The following is a 21,333-nucleotide window of genomic DNA, read 5'->3' as shown; positions in this document are numbered from 1 at the left end:
TTCCAAGGACAGTACCAGGCCCAGTCGCCAATCAGTCAGAAGATGGTTCTGTTCATGTCTTCTGCCTACAAATTTTATGCCTTTTCCATCTTAACTAAACTTCTGTCACGTACTATGGCCCTAACTTTTGCAGTTTAAGGTGTGGCAGCAAAACTAGCATGAATTCTTTTTTCCTTCTTCATGATTTCACAGATAGAAGATTCATTCTTAGCCAGGTGCTGTGGCTCGCACTTGTAATCCCAGCACTTCGGGAGACCAAAGGAAAATCACATGAGCCCAGGAGTTCTAGACCAGCCTGGACAACATGGTGAAACCCTGTCTCTACCAAAAAAAAAAAATTAATACAAAAATTAGCCAGGTGTAGTGGTACACACTGATGGTCCCAGCTACTTGGGAGGCTAAGGCAGGGAGGTGGAGGTTGCAGTGAGCTGAGATTGTACCACTGCACTCCAGCCTGGGCTACAGACTGTGACTCCATCCCCATGCCAGCGCCCCACCAAAAATGATTAATGCTCATGGTGAGCTGCTATAGGTCTTAGCAGTCTCGCTGTAGATCTTAGCAGTCCTGCTGTACAATTTTTTTCTTAAGTCAAGAGCATTCACTTTTTCACCTAAAGACACACTTTATGGCTCCTCTTTGGCATTTCTGAATTGCCAGCACCACTACTCTTGTGGTTTGGAGTCATTATTAAATAAGGGTGACTTGAACACAAGCACTCTAATAGTGCAGCAGTTGATCCACCCCTACTCCCGCAAAAGAAAAAAAAAAAATCTTGCTGCCTTCTGACACCTTTCAAGACTAACCTACTTGTTTTTCTCCTCTTGAGTTGCACTGTGTGACTGTGTGCTGACTGGGGATGGAAACCTTCTGAACTGTCGAGTGCTGTTTTATACCATAGACTTTCTCACTCGAGTCCCTTCTAGTGATTTCTTTAACATCCCTTCCTGCTGTCCTTTCCACTGAATAATATTCTGAGTGAGAAGCTAGCGAGAGTTAATGTTACAGTTGGTGTTTCCTCCCCAGATACAGGTTTGACCCTCGTCTCATGTTCAGCAATCATGGCAGTGTCAGGACACGAAGATTTTCGAAACATCTTCTGTAGCGACCTCACACAGCCTCTTCAGTTGGATCCCTGCACGCCTCTTTCTGATGAAGTGATCGTAGTAGGTGTCTGTAGCTAGTCTTCAAGACCACACCTGGAAGAATTTCTGGACTGGCTTTCAGTCCTGTTTGAAACAGCAACCCCATTGGCTGACTTCCTCGTGCAATGCGTTCAACTGTGAACTCTGCCCGTGTGTCAGGAGTGGTCATCTCTGGTCTCTTCTTCAGCTGATAAGGGCACTCTGAGGTATTTGTTCTCACCATATTCTTCCTGTCCTGGGGCCACAATTCTTGATTATTCCCCATGTGGTTAAAGTCTGAATTTGTAAATCCATTCAGATAAATGGCAGTACTTTAGGACACACACACACAGACACACACACACTCCCCTATGTTTTGATATAGCTTGACCTAAAATCGAATGACCTGTGTAGCATTCAGATTGAGCACTTCACTATCAAAAATACTAACATCACATGGCTTGAAGAGCAACCATCAGAGCTGAATCACCCAAGAACAAGTACCATTGTTGATAGATAAGCAGAGATATATTTTTTATGATGTCCATCACAGTGTGGTAAGGTTGCAAATTCAAAACATGTTACCCAAGCTCTGTTCATTTTTTTGGGGGGGAGGGGGGTGGCAATTCTAGCCTGGTGCTGCATTGACTTAGAGCAGCAAGCTTGTGATAAAGGCCAGTTCCAGGTAGCTCCTGAAGGTGATAGCCATCTACTTTCCAGTGGCTGCCAACCACAGGGAGTGCCTGTTAACACCGGAAGGACTGAGGAAAGGTCTCTTCTCTTGAGACTCCCCTCTGGGGTCTGAAAAGTAAAGTGTAGGAACATCACCAGGGAAGAACTGCCAAGAGTTGGTGAAGGTTGTGTCTTCTGAAGGCCTTCTGAAGACAGTGCTCTTGAACAGACTGGTGGAAGGGCTGTACCTGGGATAAAGGAAGTGTCTGTCTAGCAGACAGCTTGAGTTTCAGTTGCATGCATGAAGTCATTGACTGTCTCTGCATTTTTCTGTCATTCTGTTCATTTAAGATGGAAAATTGTCTTGTAGTTGATGTGTAGTATCAACTACTTTACCCTACCTTCTCCCTTTTAGATGGGTTCTTCCTAAGTTTTGGGAGTCTTGTGTGATTAGGGCCCCATTCAGTATTCCCCTGTCAAAATCACATCTATTTAGGTTTCTTCACTGTTGAGAACACCTAAACTTTTTTTAATTTTACTTTTTTTTTTTTTTTTTTGCAGGGAGGAGGGGTGGACAGTCTTGCTGTGTTACCCAGGCTGGAGTGTAGTGCGGCGATTTCAGCTCACTGCACCCTCAGCCTCCTGGGTTCAAGGGACTCTCCTGCTTCAGCCTCCTGAGTAGCTGGAATTGCAGGCACCCACCACCGCACCAGCTAATTTTTTGCATTTTCAGTAGGGACGAGGTTTCACCATGTTGGCCAGGCTAGTCTCAAACTCCTGACCTCATGATCCACCCACCTGGCCGAGAATACCTAAATTTTTAGGTTTCTTGGCTCAAAAACCAATTCCATTTCTAATGTTTTCTTCACAAGAAGGCTCATTTGTGGTGAGACAGCAGGGAAGGAGGAAGAGCTGTGGTTTGTAACTTACTCAACTCAGGCGATAAGCGATTTTAGCTTTATTTAAAGTCTTCTGTCCAGCTTTAAGCATTTGCTAAGACATGGCTGAAGGTAGCTTTTCTATCAGAATTGCAGATAGTCATGTTGGGTTAACAGCCATTGGATTTATTACTTTACCTCACATGATCCCAGCAACTGTGGTGATACTTAGGCAAGTGAAATGAACACCCCTGCTGTGAATGTTTTACAGAAGGAAATTCAAAAAAATGTTGTAACTAAAAGTATACTACATTGTTGAATATGGGTTTCAGCTTTTTCACTTTGATTCTTAACATTATCAGTCAACTTCCACATTAATGAAAGTTGACCACAGTTATTTCCAAATAAAAAGAAACCAACTCTTACCAGGCCTTGGACTGTGATGTCATCTTACTCAGTTTTATGCTGGTTCCTGAGAGCAGAAGCCATCAGAGTGACACAGTCAGCTGCTGATAGCACCTCTGCCATACTGCTGTTACGTTCAGTTCACTGGGTGTGCTTCAGTGGTGGGATGTGGTGTGGCCCTGTCTTCTATACTCTTCTAGTTTTGGTGTATTTCCTATCTAGCCTTCAAATAGCTTCCAGTTTTAGTTTTTTTCTTGGACTGGCTTCATTCTGAATCTATGCTAAAATCATCTTTCATAGAGACCTCAGTTTATAGCCTAACAAACAGACTACAGAATGCACTGATGTTTTCATAGTATTTAAGGGACCCACTGCAAGAAGCTTGCTTTCTTTTATTTGTATTCATTAGATTTTGATTTTTCATGTTAAGAAGGTGAGGTCCATGTTGGTGCCCTTTGGAGTAGAGACCATATAAACACTGGGAATCAACAGAGGCCTTAGGAATGAATAGTCTGCCTTATACAATTTCCTGTTACAAAGCTCTCCCTCACATACAAAGTAGATAACACCTTTTGAGCATCTTTGAATTTGACATTTGGTGCTGTTACACTTTTTTGAGACGGAGTCTCGCTGTAGTCACCCGGGCTGGAATGCAGTGGAGCGATCTCAGCTCACTGCCAATTCCACCTCCTGGGTTCCAGCAGTTCTCCTGCCTCAGCCTCCCAAGTAGCTGAGATTATAGGCGCCTACCACCACACCCAGCCAATTTTTCTATTTTTAGTAGAGATGGGGTTTCACGATGTTGACCAGGCTGGTTGAACTCCTGACCTCAGGTGATCCACCTGCCTTGGCCTCCCAAAATGCTGGGATTACAGGTGTGAGCCACTGTGCCTGGCCTGCAAACACATTTTAATTGACAACAAACACTAGGGCTCTTGTACAAAAAAATGACAGCCATGGAAGTTTCACCTTATTCTATGAGAACTGTTCTTAAGTGTCTAAGGTTTAGTGCTCTTTTTAAAGGAAAGTTGTTCCAGGATTCATACTAAAGAAAGCAAAAGTTATTTCAACTGATCCACCAATGGAATTAGATGGGTAGAGTTGGGTTGAGTTTTACCACCATTTAAATCCCTCTGAATTTTGTAACTTCCTGTGTTTGCATCCTCTGTTCCTTATTCTGCCCTTTGTCTGTGTCATCTCAGTCATTTGACTTAGAAAGTGCCCTTCAAAAGGACCCTGTTCACTGCTGCACTTTTCAATGAATTAAAATTTATTTCCTTTCTAGTGGGAATGTGTCCTTTGTTTTAGTTCACAAGTAGTAATTTTGACAAGATGCTTTCTTCTGATACAGTTTGTTTTAATCACTCACCTAGTACTGGAAATGGGCTGTTTTCTAGTCAGACCCTATAGTCTTTACCTGTATAAGCTCTTACATACATGGCCCCTACTGACTGATAACCCCTGAATGAAGTACCATGTAGAAAATATATCCTGATAGACCGGGTGTGGTGGCTGACGCCTATAATCCAAGCACTTTGGGAGGCCAAGGTGGGTAGATCATGAGGTCAAGAGAGCAAGACTATCCTGGCTAACACAGTGAAACCCCGTCTCTACTAAAAACCCCAAAAATTAGCCAGGCATGATGGCATACACCTATAATCCCAGATACTCTGGAGGCTGAGGCAGGAGAATCGCTTGATCTTGGGAGGCAGAGGTGGCAATGAGCAGAGACTGAGCCACTGCACTCCAGCCTGGGTGACAGAGTAAGACTCCATCGCAAAAAAAAAAAAAAAAAAAAAAAAAAAATTCCTGATAAATCTTTATTCATTTACAGCTTTGAAGAAAAAGTCTGGTCTTGGCTGGCTTTCAAACAGACTAAGCTTACCTTCAAAGATGCTTTGCCATGTGGTCCACTGCCCAAGATGAGGAATGACTTCTTATGGGGTCAGTAAACTTTTTAAAAGGATAGACAGCCAGTATTGTATGCTTCCAGGCCATGTGGTCTCTGTCACAGCTGTTTACCTCTGCTGTTATAACACAAAAGTAGCCATAGATAATACATAAGTGATTGTGTGGCTGTGTTCCAATAAAACTTTATTTACAAAAACAAGGACATAATTTGCCAACCCCTAGACCTTGTAGGTTGCCTCATATCTTGGCAGTTCTGAAGACCACATAGAAAAGTGTTAGACATAAAATTGTCAGATTACTATCAGAAAACTGGGTGATTTGGGCCAGGAGGCAATGGCTCACACCTTTAATCTCAGCACTTTGAGAGGCCGAGGCGGGAAGAATGCTTGATCTCTGGAGTTCAAGACCAGCCTGGGCAACATAGCAAGACTGTCACCATAAAAAGTATTTAAATTTTAAAAATGAAAAGCAGGTGACTTGGCTATATCACAATTTTAAGGTTAATTTTAAGGTTATTTATCATCACCTGGGATTTATACCCTTCTTGCAAGCTAATTAAGTAGGTCTGTTATTTCATGAGACTCCTAGGATAAAGACACAGGACTTAATTACAGCACAGCAAGCCCTACAGGTACAATGCAGAGGGCCCAGACAGATGCCTGCACATGAAGTGGGTTTTGTTAGAGGAAAAAAGATGCTGGGCTTGGGGAGCCTTCGTCCAGGCTGGAGTGAAGTGGTGCGATCTCGGCTCACTGCAACCTCCGCCTCCCAGGTTCAAGCAATTCTCATGCCTCAGCCTCCTGAGTAGTTGGGATTACAGGTACACACAACCACACCTGGCTAATTTTTGTATTTTTAATAAAGACAGGGCTTCACCATGTTGGCCAGGCTAGTCTCAAACTCCTGACCTGAAGCGAGCTGCCTGTCTCAGCCTCAGCCTCCCTAAGTGCCGGAGGTATGAGCCACTGCACCCGGCCAAGCCTGCTGTTTTATAGCAAGCACTAAGTGAGGCTGCTCTTTGTTCGAGAAAAAGACATTGACTTATCTCTGAAGCTGCTCACTACAGACAACCCTAAGGAATGGCCAGCATAAAAAGTGATCAGGAGGCCGGACATTGTGGCTCATGCCTGTAATTCCAGCACTTTGGGAGGCTGAGGTAGGCAGATCACCTGAGGTCAGGAGCTGGAGACCAGCCTGGGCAACTTGGTGAAACCCCATCTCTACCAAAAATATAAAAATTAGCTGGGCATGGTGGCGTGCACCTGTAATCTCAGCTACCTGGGAGGCTGACGCAGGAGAAGCACTTGAAACCAGGAGATGGAGGTTGCAGTAAGCCAAGATCACACCATTGCACTCCAGCCTGGGTGACAAGAGCAAAACTCCATCTTAAAAAAAAAAAAACAAAACAAAAAAAACGCAGGACCTTGCATTCTTGGCATGCAAAGCAAGGAGGTGCAAGCGTGCTTGGGGTTCATAGTGGATTGCCTCTCCCAACAGCTGTCAGCCGTTCAGTAGCAGGGAATCACCTGGCTGGATGTTTCTCCTTCCTCTTCCAGACAGGCTAGAATGCTAGATCAGGCCAAGAATAGCAATTGTAGACCAAAATGCTTAAATAAGATTTTTTCTTTTTTTTTTTTTTTTTTTTTTGAGACGGAGTTTCGCTCTTGTTACCCAGGCTGGAGTGCAATGGCACGATCTCGGCTCACCGCAACCTCCGCCTCCCGGGCTCAGGCAATTCTCCTGCCTCAGCCTCCTAAGTAGCTGGGATTACAGGCACGTGCCACCATGCCCAGCTAATTTTTTGTATTTTTAGTAGAGACGGGGTTTCACCATGTTGACCAGGATGGTCTCGATCTCTCGACCTCGTGATCCACCCGCCTCGGCCTCCCAAAGTGCTGGGATTACAGGCTTGAGCCACCGCGCCCGGCTAAGATTTTCTTTTTAACCTGGTACCTAAGACCAAGAAACATGAGAGAAGTGCACTGGGCTTCCAGATTTCAAGACAAGACATCAAGACCCAATGGAAAGGGAAAGGATAACAAGGTTAAGCATCAGGTCAGACTTAGTTTTGAGCTACCTCCTCTGGCCTTTGTCTAAGTACTAGAGAAAGGTGAAAGAGAAAGGAGAGCCCCTGTGATCACTGTCCAAATATTAATAGAAAACCAAGATGGTACAGAACACCCATAAAATCACTAAATTACCATCCTAAACATTGGAAATTTGATTATATCACAGTCATGCCGTCAGCAAGGAGAAGGAGAATTCACTTGCAGAGATGCAGAGTGAAGAGAAATACAGACTCCATTAGATCCATTTTTTTGTAATTTATCCCAGCTATTCCCACTGAAACTAGACCCCGCCCTGTAAAACCAAATTCCCTACAGAAGCAGCGTTTGTTTCATCATCTTCATCTACCACCAGTGGATTTATTTTTTGAGACAGGGTCTCGCTCTGTTGCCCAGGCATGATGCAGTGGCCCTATCTTGGCTCACCACAACCGCCGTCTCCCGGGCTTAACTGATCCTCCCATCTCAGCCTCCCAAGTAGCTGAGACTATAGGCAGACACCACCTGCCCGGGTAATTTTTGTATTTCTTGAAGAGATGGGGATTTGCCATGTTGCCCAGGCTGGTCTTGAACTCCTGGGCTCAAGGGATCCACCTGCGTTGGTCTCCTAAAATGCTGGGATAATAGGCATGAACCACTGTGCCCAGCCACCCCCAGCGGATATAAAAGGCTGGTCATATGTGTACACTAAAGTCTGCTGATGCCGAGAGCTGACAACCAAAGTGCCCAAAGGAGACAAGGTGAAAGCATGGTGCTGAGCTCTCCACTGATAGGCTAGGAATCACTGAATCAGACAAGATTTAAGTGTGGGACATGGGAACTAGCTCCTGGAGTACAGTAAAGTAGATGACGGTTCTAAATCTTGGTCTTTGAGAGAAAGTTCATGATCACCTTCTGGTGAGACTGATACCCGTATATGTCATCTTAACCTGCAGCCTCAGAAATAACACCACACATCTACATCATCTGATCTTTAACAAACCTGACAAAAACAAGCAATGGGGAAAGGATTCCCTATTTAGTAAATGGTGTTGGGAAAACTGGCTAGCCATATGTAGAAAGCTGAAACTGGATCCCTTCCTTACGTCTTATACAAAAATTAACTTCAGAGGAATCAAAGATTTAAACATAAGACCTAACACCATAAAAACCCTAGAAGAAAACGTAGGCAATACCATTCAGGACATAAGCATGGGCAAGGACTTCATGACTAAAACACAAAAAGCAATGGCAACAAATGCCAACATAGACAAATGGGATCTAATGAAACTTCAGAGCTTCTGCACAGCAAAATAAACTATCATTAGAGTGAACCGGCAACCAACAGAATGGGAAATTTTTGCAATGCACCCATCTGACAAAGCGCTAATATCCAGAATCTACAAATAATTTAAATTTACCAAAAAAAACCCCTCAAAAACTGGGCAAAGGATATGAACAGACATTTCTTGAAAGAAAACATTTATGTAGTCAACAAACTTACGAAAAATTCATCTTCACCAGTCATTACAGAAATGCAAATCAAAACCACAGTAAGATACCATCTCGTGCCAGTTAGAATGGTGATCATAAAAAAATCAGGAGACAACAGATGCTGGAGAGGATGTGGAAAAATAGGAACACTTTTACCCGGTTGGTGGGAGTGTAAATTAGTTCAACCATTGTGGAAGACAGTGTGGCAATTCCTCAGGGATATAGAACTAGAAATACCTTTGACCCAGCAATCCCATTAATGGGTATATACCTAAAGGATTATAAGTCATTCTACTATAAAGACACATGCACATGTATGTTTATTGCAGCATTGTTCACAGGAGCAAAGAGTTGGAACCAACCGAAATGCCCATCAGTTATAGACTCGATAAAGAAGATGGCACATATACACCACGGAATACTATGCAGTCATAAAAAAGGATGAATTCATGTGCTTTGCAGGGACATGGGTAAAGCTGGAAACCATCATTCTCAGCAAACTAACACAGGAACAGAAAACCAAACACCTCATGTTCTTACTCATAAGTGAGTGTTGAACAATGAGAACACATGGACACAGGGAGCGGAACATCACACACTGGGGCCTATCGGGGTGGGGGTAGGGGAGGGACAGCATTAGGAGAAATACCTAATGTGGATGATGGGGTGATAGCTGCAGCAAACCACCATGGCAAGTATATACCTATGTAACAAACCTGCATGTTCTGCACATGTACCCCAGAACTTAAAGTATAATAAAATTTTTTTAAGCTAAAACTGTCCCCCCAAAGGATTAAAAAATAGTAACAAAAATTCTTGAATCTACAGGATAGCAGATTTTAAAAGAAAACTAGCTCATCAGATTTTGCATAGAATGAGTCTGCTGATGTCACAGCCTGAATTTCCACTGTATATTTCATACAAACTCCCCAGATTTGCACCTGTGACCCATGAGTTTGCATAAAGAAATAACTACATGTGCCCAAGGAGTTTCAGATCTCCCTTTTCCTTTCACCAAGCACCTGCTAATCCCAGTATCCACCCGCAAACTCCTTTACATTTTTGTGGAAATGGGACTCTATGTTTTCCAGAGGTAGTTTGAGACATGGGCTTGCTATGTTGCCTAGACTGGAGTACAGTGTTGTGATCATGGCTCACTGCAGCCTCAGCCACCAGCAATCCTGCCTAAGCCTCCCAAGCAGCTGGGACTACAGGCATGTGGCACCATGTAGAGATGGAGGGGATCTCACTATGTTGCCCGTTTGTCTCAAACTCCTGGTCTCAAGTGATTTCCCACCTCAGTCTCCCAAAGTGCTGGGATTACAGGCGTAAGCCATGGTACCCAGACTAAATCTTTTTTCTTATTTTTCTTTTTTTGGAGACAGGGTCTCAGTCTGTCTCCTAGGCTGGAGTGCAATGGCACCTGGGCTCAAATGATCCTCCTGCTTCAGCCTCCCAAGCAGCTGGGACTAGAGGCATGCTACAGGCATGTGCCACCATGCCTGTCTAATCTTTTCAAATAAAATTACTGCCTGCCTTAAAGACAGCACAAGGAGAAATATTTGAGCTTGACATTCCTATCTCCTTGTGAGTCAACTTACATATATTATAAAGCTTTTCTCAAAAACAAAAAACCCGGTGTGATGTTATTGGCTTCAGGTGCACTGAGCAGGGAGCCCTTTTTACTATAGGTTAGGTTAGAGCTGTTTAGTGGTAGAGGCTCAGATTGTCTCCAAAGTGGGGGAAAACATGTATGTTACATACTGTAATTACAGAAATAAACACTGGTTCCCAGCTATTGTTACTAAAACCAAGTGGAAGCTTCTTTGTTGGAATGGTTGCTAAAATGTTCTCAGCACATGTTGGAAAATATTTTAATGGACTCTTGGCTGGCAGGCTCCAGTCACAAGTCCAAAGCCTTCTCTCTAGTGGGCCTCTGTAACTCCCAAACGCTGGTGCAAGGGAGAGTCGCAGCTCGGGAGAGCGGCCCCTCAGCAGCTGCAACACACCAAGATTCTGGCTGGGTTTCCAAGGCACCTGTTGTCCAAATCAAGATCGTCAGTCACTTCTCCCTTGTCCCCTCCCTACGCTGGGAAAGTAGCTCAGATGCACAATTGACTGTGTTCCCACCTAAGTCCCTAAGAAAGGGACTGCTGTGTGTACGTTTCCGCCCAGTCCCTTTTCAGCATCTCCCAGATTAGGTGAGCAGCACGCTTCCTAGGCCTGAGATCAACACGACAACCCAGGTTCCTTCCAGCAGTCTAAAGCGAGTGACTACTCATTTTGTCATCTATCAGGGCAGACTTCAGCCTAAAGCCACCCTATCAATGCTCCCACAGAGGATGAAGCCCATGATGCCACATCTGGTCCTCTGCACAGCAGGGGATAACAATACTCTTACCTGCAATCATCCTGGCCCCTCTCCTTCGTCCTGAAATACCATCAAAGGTCCTGTTTAAGAGTTCAGCCAAAGGTGAGCACTGCCTGCATAAGGAGCGGCAGCAAGCTGCAGCTAGGGGTCTCTCTGTAGAGGAGCATCTTACTGTCCCAAAGCTGCCCAACTGGCTGTTTCCAGACATGTCCGAAACATTCAGTCCCATGAATGCTGTGCCCTGCAGCTAAGAGAGATGCAAAGTGAGCTGAAGATATGGTCTAGTCTCCAAGGAGATTACTATCTAGGGGAGAATTTACGTGCCTCAAAACATGGACTAGAAACAAAAAGGTCAAAGCCCCTGTAACACACAGCCGTCTGGTTTGGATCACGCAGCCTCGCTCTGTGCCTTACGTGGATATGAAAACATGGGCATCCCCGGTCCCAGCTACTCTGAGCATTTGGGCTCTAACTTGTCAAGGAAGAAAGAACGCTTTGTGACTTTTATTTATAGGAAGCACAAGGCAAGGCACTAAATGATCTGGCCTACCGATCACCCTAAGAATCTTGAACGTTTTGCTTTTAACTACATTTCCTTCCCTTAGCATGAATTTTTAAAACAAAACTAAACAAAAAAATCCTTTTCTGCTTAGAAAACTGGCACCCATGATGCTTCTAGAATGATAGATAAGCATCTATCATTGGCCCAGTAGTGAAGCAGCCACATTACTGTAGGAACAAAGAGTTGGAAAATAATACCATCTCATGCCATACCAGGAACTACAATGTACAAGGTACTTGCGCATTCCCAGTCTTATTTGGTCCTCACAGCAGCCCTATGAGGTAAGCAAACAGGTGATGCCCTCTCCATTTTACAAGGGAAAAAAATAGGTTTGATGCAGAGCAATTGCCACTGTAATTTTTTTTTGGGTGGAGACAGAGTCTTGCTCTGTCCAGGTGACACTCACTCTCGGCTCACTGCAACCTTCACCTTCCAGGTTGAAGTGATTCTCCTGCCTGTCTCTTGAGTAGCTGGGACTACAGGCATGTGCCACCGCATCCGGCTAATTTTTGTATTTTTAGTAGAGATGGAGTTTTGCCATGTTGACCCAGCTAGTCTAGAACTTCTGACCTCAATTGATCCTCCCGCCTGAGCCTCCCAAAGTGTTGGGATTACAGGTGGGAGCTACCACACCGGCCAAGGCTGTCTTTTCCTAACTACCTTCAAAACTTTCCATGACAAAGGAGACATGAACGTTGTTTCTGTCTTCCCGACACCACTACACCCTAACTGTTTAAAGCCCACTTCCTTCCCCAGCACACACAAACTCCTATAAAAACTGTATCTAGGTAGGCTGAGTGCAGTGGCTCACGCCTGTATTCCCAGCACTATGGGAGGCTGAGGTGGGTGGATCACAAGGTGAGAAGTTCAAGACTATCCTGGCTAACACAATGAAACCCCGTCTCTACTAAAAATACAAAAATTAGCCGGGCGTGGTAGTGGGTGCCTGTAGTCCCATCTATTCAGAAGGCTGAGACAGCAGAATTGCTTGAACCTGGGGAGGCAGAGGTTGCAGTGAGCCAAGATTGCGCCACTGCACTCCAGCCTGGGCGACAGAGTGAGACTCCTCCAAAAAAAAGTAAAAATAAAATAAATAAATTGTATCTAGATAAAGGTGATAGAACTTGAAGTTTTCTGATGGCCGGGCATGGTGGCTCACGCCTGTAATCCAAGCACTTTGGGAGGCCAAGGCAGGTAGATCACCTGAGCTTAGCAGTTCAAGACTAGGCTGGCCAACATGGTGAAACCCTGTCTCTACTAAAAATACAAAAATTAGCTGGGTGTGGTGGCAGGTACCTGCAATCCCAGCTACTCAGGAGGCTAAGACAGGAGAATTGCTTGAACCTGGGAGGCGGAGGATGCAGTGAGCCAAGGCTGAGCCACTGCACTTCAGCCTGGGTGACGGAGCAAGACTGTCTCAAAAAAAAAAAAAAAAAAAAAGAACTGGAAGTTTTCTGAAAACTGGTCCTCATGTTCCTCAATTTCTATGGTTACCCTTACCTGCTCAAACATCTTTTATTGATAAGGCCTTGATATCCTCAATCAGACCTAAACAAAATTGACTAAGAATGTTTTCCTTGCAAAGATCACATATGAAATGTTCACCATCTTTAAAAGAATCTGAAGGCACCATTTACAGTTCTGAGTAAAAGGTTTGAAATTTTTTTTTGAAACGGAGTCTCACTCTGTGGCCCATGCTGGAGTGTAGTGGCGTGATCTCGGCTCACTGCAACTTCCGCCTCGCAGGTTCAAGCGATTCTCCTGCCTCAGCCTCCTGAGTAGCTGGGATTTATCCCTCCTGGGATTACAGGCGCGTGCCACCACGCCCAGCTAGTTTTTGTATTTTTAGTAGAGATGGGGCTTCACAAACTCCTGACCTCGTGATCCGCCTGCCTCGGCCTTCCAACGTGCTGGGATTACAGGTGTGAGCCACCGCACCCAGCCATAATGAGGCTTGAATATGAGCTGTTGCCTTCCTGCCTCCAAGAGCAGTAATTAAAGAATTCTTAGTTTTGGCAAGGCACTAAAGTTTGCTGCTTCAGAATTTTTAGAATTTCAACAAATTTTATTGCACCTGTCAATGGAAAAGCCCTCTAGAGCAGAGCCCCCTAGAAAGCCACTTGAGAGGCAGGAACCACAGAGGGCTTAATGAATCCCACCAAGAGTGGCTCAACAGCCCGCAGTACATATGCCAGCAAACACAAACCAGACAGATGCCCTTAGCAACCAAGACGCATTGTGATCAGAATGAACACTCCTGATTGAAACAACTCCCTCCCAGAAACAAAGTCAAATTCCAACTTCTTTTGAAGTTTACAAAGAGATGTTTTGTTGTTTGTGTGTAAGTAATATTTAAAGGTGCTCACATTTCTCAGAAACAGGAAGGAGAGGAGGTTTTGGAGTTTACTTGCTGCCAACTACAGCCTCAGCCAAACATGTGAGAACCATAATTGTCCTCTGGAAACGACTATTTAAGATCAAAGGGGTCTGTCCTCTACCCTGCTTTTGTCATCTCCTAAAATAGGGAAAGATTTGTCAAAAAAAAAAAGCAAGCAAAACCAACAGGCGAAAAGAACCCACAAAAAACCAAGAACCCAAACCCTGATCCAACCCTGCAGATGGAATAGATTTAGCTTCAGAAGTCGTTAGTATATAACCCTGCTAGTTCCCATTCCCTCCTGTTCCAGCCTTCGCCACACCAACCTTTATCCTTATACAAAACTTCTTTCTTGTACATTCAATTAAGTAGTGATTCACACCACACGAGGGTATACTTTGGACTTCTGACTACTTATCTACATGTGTCCCTTTGCAGAGGATGAACTTTGTTTGGGGAGATGGTTTCGAGTCAAACTTTTGCTCAAGTTTCGTGGTTCCTATAGTACTCTGAAGTACTGAAGCTGTTCTTCTGGTGGTTCCAGAAGAATTGTCTTACCAATTGCAGTGAGACCACTAGGTTTGGTTACCCGCCCTGTCGTTCCCCCATGCAACAGAACCTTTAAATGAAAACACAGGTCTGGGCTGGGCATGGTGGCTCTAATCCCCCGCACTTCGGGAGGCTAAAGCAGGAAGATCACTTAAGCCCAGGAGTTTGAGACCAACACGGGTAATATAGCCTGACTTTCCACATCCAGCTAAATTTTCTTTTTCATTTTTGTAAAGATGAAATTTAGCTGGATGTGGTGGCAGGCACCTGCAGTCCCAGCTACTTCAGAGGCTGAGACGGAAGGATCTCTTAACCCCAGGAAGTTAAGGCTGCAGTGAGTCGTGATTGTGCCACTGTACTCCAGCCTGGGTGACAAGGCGAGACCCCATCTCAAAAAATAAAAACAAAAAGAAAACACAGGTCAGCATTTTATCCTATGTGACTTAGTATAATCACCTAAATGAAATGGTAAATGAACCAAATTGGATAAAAACACAATGACATCAACAAACCCAATGGCACCAAAACAGTTATGCTTTTGGGTGAAGTGCCCATTAGAGGCAATTTAACAGACTTTTGCTCCTTTACTCAGTAGGCAATTTAGCTGAGGAACTAGAGAGCACTTACAGAAAAAGATAGTAGAGAAATGCAGTGGCAGTGGGGTGGAGGGGGCGGTTCCCCGGTATGCCACTCTCTCACACAGTGGTCTGGAGCAAGCTGCTAAACCTCAACATGTCTGTTTCCACATCTGTAAAAGAAAGGGATATGAAGAAACAGTGCGGTGATGTCATGGGGAAGGAAATGAGTTAATACAAACTAAGCATTTTAGAAGAATGCCTAGCACATGGTAAGTACTTTGCTGGCATTGGCTATTAGAGTGTAGACCTTCACCACCATCCTCTTTTTCGAGACAGAGTCTTGCTCTGTCGCCCAGGCTGGAGTGCAGTGACACAGTGATGGCTCACTGCAGCCCCCCGCCTCCCAGGCAATTCTCCTGCCTCAGCCTCCTAGCTGGGACTGTAGTCGTGTGCCACCACACCTGGCTAATTTTTGTATTTTTAGTAGAGATGGGGTTGCACCAGGTTGGCCAGGGTGGTCTTGAACTCCTGGCCTCAAGTGATCAGTCTGCCTCGGCCTCCCAGAGTCCTAGGATTATAGGCGTGAGCCACTGTGCCTGCCCCCTCCTCTTTCAATAAAAAGATCTAATTAGGGTCATCTGACAGTGTCTCCGAATTTGTCACCAATTGATAATTGTTGTTTCAATATTCATGTGGGCTGGGCGCGGTGGCTCATGCCTGTAATCCTGGCACTCTGGGAGGCCAAAGCGGGCAGATCACCTGAGGTCAGGAGTTTGAGAACAGCCTGACCAACATGGTGAAAGCCCATCTCTACTAAACATACAAAATTAGCCAGCTGTGGTGATGCACACCTGTAACCCAGTTACTCAGGAGGCTGAGGCAGCAGAATCACTCAAACCCAGAAGGTGGAGGTTGCAGTGAGCCAAGTTTGTGCCATTGTACTCCAACCTGGGTGACAGATCAAGACTCTTTCTTTAAAAAAGGCCTGCCTATAATCCCAGAACTTTGGGAGGCTGAGGTGGCTGGATCACTTGAGGTCAGGAGTTTGAGACCAGCCTGGCCAACATGGAGAAACCCCGTCTCTACTGAAAATACAAACAAACAAATTAGTCGGGTGTGGTGGTGGTGGAGGTTGTAGTGAGCCAAAATCATGCCACTACACTCCAGCCTAGGCAACAGAGTGAGACTCTACCTCCCCCGCTCCACAAAAAGGGGATAAAAATTCCCGTTCTCCGTGCACCTTGGGTAGTAATCCAAGCAACCCCCAAACCTGATTCTTCTGAATATTTCAATGGAAAAGCAGAATTATACAGAGCCATAATTTTCTATCTCGATTATTTTTATAGAGCAGCTATGGTACTTGAAAGGTCTCTACCACCTTTTGCCAGCCTTGCTCCCATTTCATCAGCCCCTCCAGGGGGCAGTGTAGTGGTAAAAATACTCCCAACAGCAGACATAGAAGGCAAAGACCATGGCACAAAGCCAAGGTGCAGGTGCCCACCCCATCATCACCACCCCAGACACTCTCCATCCCAATCTGTGTAAGGCAGTCACAGTGACCAAAGAAATACAAATACTCACCTTATGTTGAAGCGGTCTGTTTCAGGGGTAGGAGACCTCAGAGCAAGCACGGGTGGAGGGAGAGACGGAGTTTTGCTCTTCTCGCCTAGACTGGAGTGCAACGGCACGATCTTGGCTCACCGCAACCTCCAACTCCCAAGTTCAAGCGATTCTGCTAACTCAGCCTCCCAAGTAGCTGGGATTACAGGCATGTGCCACCATGCCCGGCTAATTTTGTATTTTTAGTAGAGAAAGAGTTTCTCCATGTTGGTCAGGCTGGTCTCAAACTCCTGACCTCAGGTGATCTGCCTGCCTTGGTCTCCCAAAGTGCTGGGATTACAGGCCTGAGTCACCGCGCCCAGTCTGGAGGGAGAGGATTTGCAAAGAACTGACAAGGTTCTATTTCAGTAATGGTCATGGGGTATCCATTTTATAATTATTTAAACTGTTTTCATGTTCTTATTTTTTTCACTCTGCCTCTCCCCTCTTTTGCATGCTTTATATACTTTTAAATGTATATATTTCAATAATTAAAACAATTGTTTTAAATAAAATAGGAATATGCTGTGTGATCTTAGGGTTATTTTTCCCCAGAGGATAAGGCAAAGAGCAAATGACATCTGGGAGGACAAATAACCTACCCAAACCTAGGAAAAGCTGTTGCATTCCAGCATGTGTCCCTGTGTTCTGCCAGCTCGGCCCACTCCTGTGACCTTTTTAAATCCAGCACATTATCATAAATAAGCACACACAAACATCAACTAATAATTTCAATTTTTAATAATGGAAACAATTTTGCCATTCTAGAAACAATGTTAGGGGAGAAAAATCTTCCCTACAAAAATAAACCCATCAAAATTATAAATATTATAACATTTTACTTCTGCCATTTAAAATGCTCTCCTGCAATACGACCCCTTCATTTAACATCTTTCCTGTACCATCACATATTGAAGAGAAAACAGTATTACAGCAAAGCTTAGATAGTTTAACATAACGATTTGTACAATGATTCTTAAAAAATCTTTGGCCTTAGTGGCCTTTTTACTTCACTTAGACATTAAAAATGCTGCTGCAATTACCAGTGTTTGGGAAAAAACATCAGTCTTCAAGAAACATGAACTGACAGAATTTCAATACAGTAAGTTTCCAAATTGCAATTTGTAGTGCACATGACAGTGAGCGAGGTTCTGGATAAATACAGATGAGGATGCCTAGTTAGACAATCTACTTCAAGTAAAAAAAAAAAAAAAAAAAAAAAAATTCACAGATACCCATCAGCTACTATTTTAGGTTCTAACAGTGTCTTAATCTGAGAAACAAATGCCTCACAAAATGTAAGTTTACTTGGATGAATAAGTAAAAAACCAGGTGGCTGCTAAAACCCAGGCCACAGTCTGAGTAGTAAAACCAGTATAAAAATCAAAGGCATTCCCTGAACAATAAAGGTAAAGTGTTAGATGACAATGTCACTAAAACCTCATCAATGTACTACAGAGAAGTTACATGCAAAATTAAATAAGATGTGCCATACATATTTTATAGCTGCTAATTCTATTTTTTTTTTTCAACTTTCCTTAAATGCTTAGGAAGATACGATTGTCTCAATAAATTGTGTGGCACAGCATAACAACTTAAGTCTGCCTCCAACAAGATGGGTATTCTCTGAAAAGTCAGAAGAGCCACCAAGAGAGGAACAGAAATGCAATAAAAGGCACGGTTCACTTAGGCAAAGAACTGAAGCACCTTGGAATTTCAAAAAGAATCCATTAGGTGTCACCAAAGTGTTAACAATTCCTTGGGAATTTATAAACAAAAAATATCTAGACTAAAAATAGAATATAAGGCCCCTCTGGAACCACTGCACACCTTTCCCTCTGTTCTCAGATTAAACTGCTGCATAAAATGAGGTTATTTAGCTTGTTTTAAGGAAGGCTTCTATTGCACCTGTAATTTCTTTGGTTGGTAATAACATGTACTTTCGTTACAATATTTCCATAGTGAAGTCCTGTTGTGTGGTTAGCTGGGTATGGACGTTCCTCCGTTTCTTGGGGCCCTCCTACTCACAGTCAAGTTGTCCTTTAGAACAAAAGATTTGGTAGGACTGGGTCTTTATTCAATAGCCCCGTTCTACATTATGTAAGAACAGATTTCAATGTAGAAAAGAAAGGGAGAAGAGGGAGAGGGAGGAGAGGGAAGGAGAAGGGTGGGGAGAGAGAAAAAAGGGAAGAAAAAGGAAAGGAGGAATAAAAGGGACGGGAGTGATTGTCACAAAAGTTTACTTGATAAATATCCTAGCTAACAATCAAGGGAAAAACAACCACCCCTACCAAAATTCCATCTCCACTTTGAAAACCACCTGTGGGGGGGAAACTATATACTGTATGTAACTTAACAAGAGTTAGCGAATGGTGACTGTCCTGCCTATGCAGTGAAGCTACACCAATGAGACCTTCCACTCCAAAGGGGCAGAAGTAGCGGGTCGGTTCCAGCTGCGTGAGGCCCACGTCTGCCCAGGACGGCAGGCTCCACCTGCCCGAGTCTCCGGTCCCTCTGTCTGTTCTAGCTTTTGCCTCTGGCTTTGTTCCCACATTTTACCCACCAGGAAACCAAGAGATTCTAAAATGGGTTTAACATCTCAACACCGAATGCGTTTAACTCGTTTATAAGCAACTACCCCTTTCTCCACTACACCTAACTGAAAAGCCAAGTAACCTTCCACAGCCCACAGCGCTCGCCACCACGCCACACACCTTCTCCAAACTTACTCTTTCCTCTCTGTCAACCCCCAACAAAATCCTTCACAATAAATTCCTCAGAGTTCCTAGATTCCTGTGCCTTTTGATTCACACGGATCGATTCCTCTGACATTAAAAAAAAAAAAAGAGAGAGACAGGTAGTTTCAAAACAGGACAAATATTCAGAAAGATAGACTCCTAGTTAAGCTTTTTAAAAAATCATCTGCACATCCATAAGCTTAACAGCATCACATAATTAAAATAACTAAAAGAAAATTTAAAAAAACACCCCAGAGTTCATGCTTCCAAGCACCCTCGAATGCTCCTGATGAGGCTACAGGTTCACAGCTTGCCAAGAGGTAACACTGCGATGCTGAACAACAAGCTTGCAGAGTCCCTTACGTGAGACACTAGGTGCAGGATGCTGTGTGACCAGATTTGGGGAACAAAATCTACAGATTAAAAGGGGAAGACCCTAGCATACCGGGGCAAGACAGCAGCCCTCTGAGAAGAGAGGCTCTTGGTGCTGTTCTGTGGGTCCGTCCCACATGGGGCCTCGAGGACAGGGAGCCCTGCTTTAATCAGGCTTCCACACCTCACGGAGGGCCTCTTCCAGCTTGTGTCTGTAGGCTGCGTAGCGCTTCTTCAGGTTCTGCAGCTGCTCATCTTCTTCCTTGTCCAAGATGCGCAAGAAATTCTGGAGCTCTGGCAGGCTGAAGGCTTCCCACTGTCAGCAAACACAGGAAGAAAAACTCCAGGTGTTTAAAGCTCAGTCAGACTTGGGAGTGCTGACCGGGAGCTCCTGGAGGTGCAGCTGCCCCCTCCTCCCAGCACCATGCCGCAGAAGGTGTGGTCTGCAGGAGCTGGGGTGCTGCCAGCCTAAGGACTCCATCCACTTGCCCTCGGTTCACAGCCAACACTTCCCACCCTCTCCTCCCACTGTTCTTCACGACGGTCTCCCTAAAAGCCACAGACCTCCGTATCCCTAAGTCTATTAGACACTTTCATTCCTCACCTGATTTGCCCCCAGCAGTATTAAAAAGAACTCAACACTCTTTCCATATTAACCTTGAGTCTTCATTGTAACTGACTTCTTTCTTACCTCGTGTAATCAATCGCATCACCCCCAAACAGTTCTCCACTCAGCCTGCTTTTCTCTCTCTCTACAGCCCCTTGGTGTTAGCTACCATCATCTATTCCTGCATCACTGGGAAAGCTTCTTACCTGGCCTCCTCACTCCACTCTCAGGCTCCCCAGTCTGTTCCCCAAACAGAACAGCCTTTGTAAAATGCACATGTGGTCAAGACTCTCCCCTGCTCAGAACCATCCAGTGGCTTCCCTTAGTCGCTGAGGCTAAGTCTGAAAGACTCTAAACTCTCCGGCCCCATCTCTCTCTCACTGAGCGTCACTCTCTACCCAAGTGGCATGCGTTCTACCCTTCTCCACTTTGCCTGGCTACGAACTACTAATCCTCCCCATCTCAGCTAAAACGCCACTTTCTCTAAGCAGCTTTCCACAACTTCCTCCCCTCTCTTCCCACCCAGGACTAAGCGTATCAGAAGGCTTCAGAGAACCTGATCACAACGAAGATTTTTAAATTACAATGAATTGCTTAGTATCTATTTCACCTGCACCTTACCCACACTACAGCTGCCGTACTTCTTGCTATTTGGAGTTTATCTCTTGCCTTGAGGCTCTGAGCCTTGTTTCCCTAACAGCACCTAGTACTTATATAGCAGGTACAAAATAAAATCTTTTAGGTGGCATGGTGGCTCATGCCTATAATCCCAGCACTTTGGGATGCTGAGGCAGGAGGATCACTTGAGCCCAGAAGTTCAAGACCAGAAGTTCAAGACCAGCCATGGCAATATAGTGACACCCTGTCTCTACAAAAAGTTTAAAAATTAGCTGGCTGTGGTGGCACACTCCAGCTACTCGAGAGGCTGAGGTGGGAGGACTGCTGGAGCCCAGGTGTTTGAGGCCGCAGTGAGCCATGGCTGCACTACTGCACTCCAGCCTTGGCGACAGTGCAAGACCCAGTCTCTTTAAAAAGAATGAATGAATAAATAAA

General features: G+C 44.6%; 2 protein-coding genes across 3 annotated transcripts in view; one reads left to right on the top strand and one right to left on the bottom strand.

Annotated features, from left to right (window-relative positions):
- The window catches only part of GNS (glucosamine (N-acetyl)-6-sulfatase), a 43,755-nt gene extending 39,394 nt beyond the window's left edge, over positions 1-4,361 (top strand). The window contains exon 14 of the mRNA XM_003926524.4: positions 1,025-4,361. Coding sequence (XP_003926573.1) covers positions 1,025-1,103 — 79 coding nt within the window. The 3' untranslated portion in view covers positions 1,104-4,361. The remainder of the gene's footprint in view (positions 1-1,024) is intronic.
- The window catches only part of RASSF3 (Ras association domain family member 3), a 108,799-nt gene continuing 89,768 nt past the window's right edge, over positions 2,303-21,333 (bottom strand). For both annotated transcript variants that reach the window (XM_074402847.1, XM_010337275.3), the window contains exon 5: positions 2,303-19,989. In XM_074402847.1, the coding sequence (XP_074258948.1) occupies positions 19,840-19,989 (150 nt within the window). In that variant the 3' untranslated portion in view covers positions 2,303-19,839. The remainder of the gene's footprint in view (positions 19,990-21,333) is intronic.

The sequence above is a fragment of the Saimiri boliviensis genome, chromosome 7 (assembly GCF_048565385.1).
Source record: "Saimiri boliviensis isolate mSaiBol1 chromosome 7, mSaiBol1.pri, whole genome shotgun sequence".
NCBI classification, from domain to species: domain Eukaryota; kingdom Metazoa; phylum Chordata; class Mammalia; order Primates; family Cebidae; genus Saimiri; species Saimiri boliviensis.
The sequence above is the reverse complement of the archived record's forward strand: the minus strand, read 5'-3'. Positions and strand labels throughout refer to the sequence as shown.